This window comes from Sorghum bicolor, chromosome 3, assembly GCF_000003195.3.
Source record: "Sorghum bicolor cultivar BTx623 chromosome 3, Sorghum_bicolor_NCBIv3, whole genome shotgun sequence".
NCBI lineage: Eukaryota > Viridiplantae > Streptophyta > Magnoliopsida > Poales > Poaceae > Sorghum > Sorghum bicolor.
Window position 1 is genome coordinate 51,196,887 of NC_012872.2, and position 4,883 is coordinate 51,201,769.

A 4,883-nucleotide genomic window follows, 5' to 3' on the forward strand; every position below is an offset into this window, starting at 1 on the left:
CGGCTCCCTAGGGACCTTTAGTCTTTGCTAGCTAGTCGCGTTGCCTCCATCACCATGGGTGGCAGTGCTTTGTAGCCTCGACTAGCCTTTTATGTTAAAGATAAAGATCAGTTATGACTTTGATTTATTATGAGAGAAAAATACTATTAAATAACTAACGGATTTGAAAGATAATCTTAAACGAACAAGCTACTAAACTCTAGAGTAATAAAGAAGATAACAACATTAACATAGAGTCATGTGATATTCATTAAAGCGGTACTTTTTAGCGAAGGAACAATAAAGTCGCTATACAGCTCCATTATTATCTTTTCTACCCAGCGTTTACGAGAAAAAAAAAGAAAGAAAAAGTAAAATACAAATTAATCTGTAATGGAAAATACTCCAAGGTACGTCCAGAACGTACAATCGACTACTGGTGTCCTTCCCCATTTCTTCCTTCCTTCGCCTCGACTCCTCACAAGGCGATCGCTCCAGAGAAAATTTCGAGGGTTTAGCCAGACGGTGACTGGGATCGAGATCGGGGCGACATGAGCGAGGTGTTCGAGGGCTACGAGCGCCAGTACTGCGAGGCGTCCGCCTCCCTCACCCGCAAATGCACCGCCGCCGCTGCCCTACAGGGAGGTAATCCTGCAGCCCTGCCAAATCTCTTCGTTTCCTGGAAGCAATCTCGGCCGTCTCTCTCTCCGAATCGTCTCTTGATTGGTTGTTTGGCCGCGCAGAGAAGCTGAAGCAAAAGGCGGCGGAGATCCAATCCGGCATCGATGGCGCTGAGGCACTGGTATCCCCTCCCCCCCCTTTTTTTTTGTTTTTTATTAAACATAGGCAAGTAGCCGCTTGGTTCTTGTTACCAAGTAGCCGAAGGATACACCACTCTCACAAAATATTCAGCTGTAGGGAGGAAAAAAAAGAAACAAGGAAAATGAAAGATTCTTCTTTAAGGTGTATTTTGTATCAACCACGGAAGAACTTCAATTCTAAGGATTACATAATTGTGTAAATTTGTGGACGTTCATAGAATCAGGCTAAGCAGTGATCAAATGGAAGTTTTCTTGTGTGGCGCAAGACATGTATTGTATATTGGTAACGTTGTTTTTGTTTTCAGATAAGGAAGATGGATCTCGAAGCAAGGAACCTCCAACCAAGCATTAGAGCTGGGCTCCTAGCAAAGATCAGGGAGTACAAGTCAGATCTTAATAACCTCAAGGGAGCACTAAAGAGGATTACCAGTGGTAACGCACAGCAGGGGGCGAGGGAGGAGTTGCTGGAGTCAGGAATGGCAGATGCATTGGGGGTATGTTACCTTTTCTGGGTTCATGAATGTTCTCATCTGAAGTGAATCATGCTCTTTTTGGTTTGTTAACAAGGTTGTGCAAGGCATGTCTATATCTGAACCATCATTTTCTATTGGTTATTTGTTAGAAATGACACATAAACATACATGTTTGGTTGGTGTTAATTTGGCTTAAGTTATGGTATTTTAGCTCTATGATAAGGATACAAGTGTCTATGGTGCTCCTCTCAGTACTGAAGTGAGTGAAAGCATTGAGCCTTCCAAATTACAGATGTGGAGCTAGTTAAAGCAATGTCTTACATGAGTAGCTAATCTCAGGATGTGCTCCTTGATTGTTTCATGGATTTATAGTGAATGAATTCACATTTCATCATGAACACACTCTGAATGGCGAAGCACATGTTTTCCCATGCTGTTCATCGAAAAAATCAATCGATTTGTGTTAATTATATATAAAAAAAATCAATTTGTGTTGAAGCAGGTCTACCAATCTAGAAAGTTCTAAAGACTACTCTTGTAGCATGGATAAGCCAAAGCTATCAATAATGTCTGCAAGGTGATAGTAATGTGTCCTGCATGCTATGGCATATGCTGTCCAGAATCCATATGGCTAGGGTGTAGCCATATCAATCTGGCAACATTCATATTCTGATGAAGTATGAGGCCCTTGTCCTTTTGCACGCACATATTTCTGATTCATCATCAATCTTAGATTTGTTTATTTGTAGTTACATGGGTTTATCCTTCAACCTGCAAATAAAAAGTTGATGGTCTCCATGAGAGTCTAATTTGTTTTTTGATGATCACACAGGTTTCTGCTGATCAAAGATCAAGATTGCTCAGGGCAACCGAGAGACAGAACAAAACAACTGATAGGCTCAGAGATAGCCATAAAACTATGCTGGAGACTGAAGATCTTGGTGTCTCCATCTTGCATGACCTGAATCAACAGCGCCAATCTCTCTTGCGTGCTCATGATGTAGTAAGTATTCTGTTTTCCTAATTCTACCGGTTTGAACTAATTGTTTTGGTTTTGTTTTAAATTAAATTATCTTAAACCTCCAGTATTATGCAATTTGTTGAAAGGAAATCACTCAAGTTTCTCTTTACCTTATTTTGTTTCAGATTAGATGAAATGTAGCTTTCCATAGTCTACTGTTAAAAAAAATGTTATGCATACAAGTTTGTATGTGGATAATTATGTTTGTTATGCCTTTTGATGTCAGAAAACATTAAAGGAGACAGTGTAGACCCTGACCTACTTTTTCTTCAACAGTTCTTTTTCCTGGTTATCCGTAGTATCTACATTGGCTGAGTTTTAATAACTCTTCAATGTTTTTCATTTCTTGTCATGCAAGTTCCCCTTTCCATTTCTATGTTACTCATGGCTGCTGTAATTGACAAGCTTTGCACATGTTCATTAAGTGCACCTATTTTCACATGCCTAAGACTGTCTCCAACAGCCATCACCTATATACAAGACACATTTGTTCCTTTGGGTCACACAAAAAAAGGATCACGCACCCAAACCGGTCGTTTTCCAACAGCAGACCCAAAACGAGAGGAGAGCCCCCGATGCTTGTGCCGCCTGCTTCCCTCCCCACCGAACAAATCCCTGCATGTGTCGCTCGCTTCCTCCTCCCTGCAGAGCGCCGAGCCTCCTCTCCCCTTCCGGTCATCTGCGGGTGGATACGATTGGGCATGGCGGCGCCCCTTTTCCGGTGAATCTGAGCGCTGAGCGCCGAGTCTCCTTCCCTCCCCACTGAGCTCCTAGCTGGCGGCGCCCTCTCCCCTTCTGGTCTCTGCGGGCGGCACCCGAGTGAGTGGGCCATCTCCTCCACAACACCAGAGATTTGGGTTCGAGGAGAGAGGCGACGCTTATTTGAGTTCCCTCTCTCCTTCGACGCAAAATAGGTCTCCTGTTTGCGTGCTCTGTTGGACGGTGATTTTTGCCTGTGAAGCATGCATTTTGGGTATGGGTAGCGTGATGCCTCTCTTGTTGGAGACAGTCTAAAGACATACGTACCACTGTGGGGGCACACGCCTGAAACACTGGGCCCACTATCAATATGGAAAGAGCTTTAGAGTAATTAATTGTTCAGTGGGGATGGCTTGCATAGATAATAGATAGATGGATATCAATATAAACCAGACGTCACCAGGTTTGTATGGTTATCAGATCATCTAATGCATCAAGTTGGATTGAAAAACACAGTATAGTTTGTTCTTCAATACCAACTCGTAGTGCATAGTTTAAGTTCAAACAAATATGGGCGATAGTTGATGCCAGAGTCCATGCTGCCATGCACCGGTTAAATATAATAATAACTGGTGTCCACAGTTACCAACATGCGGCTGTTGTCTGTTTTATTCAAATCTCCTGTTTCCCATTTAACCCCTGCTGTGTGATCCTTGTTTGGCACTGCAGTTGGATGAGGTGGATAACAACGTTGGCAAGAGCAGGAGGATCATTGGAGGCATGATGAGGAGAATGGATAGAAACAAGTGGATAATCGGTCTCATCATAGCAGTCCTTGTCCTGGCTATCCTCGTGATTCTGTATTTCAAGTTCGTGCACTAGAGGATTTGCTTTGCATTGGACAGTAGTTTCCTACTGTAACCAGGACGAAGAGGAAGGCAGCTGTGATTTTTTTTTGGCTTACTTATATCGTGATTTTGTGTTTTTATTCTCGATTTCCTCTTTCTTTTTAGATCAATCTTTCTGTGGGATGTGCTTGTATGGTATCGAATGTGTTGTGTGAGGAAACATGTTCAGGCCGTGAAGCAAAGTTTTGTATATCTGATTGGTTTTTATTTGAAAGAATAACTGCACGGATAGGCAATAAGTAAGGAAGCATATTTGAGAATGTTGCCAGGAAAAGTTTTAGGAGGGGTTGAACAAAATCACCTGCTCAGCTGCTCTGATTACCTGCATGTCTGGAGCCCCTGCAGCGTGCGGGCTGTTGGCGCCGGCTGCCCGCTCCTCGCTTTCCTGCCGAACGCAGCCGTGCACTGTTGCAGGCGTAGCGGCGTAGGTAGGGAGGGCGTCGTCGTGTCACATTGGTTGAAGGAGCCACGCCACGTGCCGCCGCTTGATGTTATAGGTGTTAAACTGTAACAAATACTATAACATGTTTTATTGACAATTTATATCCAATTATGGACTAATTTGATTTAAAAGATTTGTCTCGTAATAATCTCTAGTTGTGTTTTTAGTTTCTTAAACAATCTATATTTAGTATTCCATGTATGTGTCTAGATGCCACAGTGTTAAAAAATAACGAGGAACCAAACATGGCCTAGGAGGGGTCACTGTGGATTAATTTGGGAGGGTTCTTTGCACCGATTGGGCTCGAGTTTAACTACTGTTGCTGGCCAAATTAGTAAAAGAGGGGCTCTAGCAAATCTCAGCCTTCAGCCCCTCCTACTAATACATCTATGGCTGAAATTTTAAGAGCGACCTTCAGGGGGCTTCACTGATTCAGGAGCTGTAGGGGCCTAGGGTCTCGTGCCTGATTATTTTTATTATTTTAAAAAAATCCAAGCCCGATAAGAGGCCAGGTGAAAGCAAGAGATCCATGGACGTTGA

The 4,883-nt window shown here is 42.9% G+C and overlaps 1 protein-coding gene across 1 annotated transcript; it reads left to right on the forward strand.

Annotated features, from left to right (window-relative positions):
- LOC8075021 (vesicle transport v-SNARE 13) lies at positions 383-4,165 on the forward strand. Its single transcript, XM_002455760.2, has 5 exons — positions 383-624; positions 723-781; positions 1,106-1,294; positions 2,106-2,276; positions 3,723-4,165. Exons 1-5 carry the CDS (start codon positions 531-533, stop codon positions 3,873-3,875), a joined length of 666 nt encoding a protein of 221 aa, XP_002455805.1. The 5' UTR covers positions 383-530; the 3' UTR covers positions 3,876-4,165.

What these genes read in the sequence shown, in the direction of transcription:
- LOC8075021 (XM_002455760.2), top strand. Translation starts at nt 531, where the DNA reads ATGAGCGAGGTGTTCGAGGGCTACGAGCGCCAGTACTGCGAGGCGTCC. An exon ending in TCGATGGCGCTGAGGCACTG is followed by an intron (nt 782 to 1,105) that starts GTATCCCCTCCC and finishes TTTTGTTTTCAG; the next exon opens with ATAAGGAAGATGGATCTCGA. An exon ending in GAATGGCAGATGCATTGGGG is followed by an intron (nt 1,295 to 2,105) that starts GTATGTTACCTT and finishes ATGATCACACAG; the next exon opens with GTTTCTGCTGATCAAAGATC.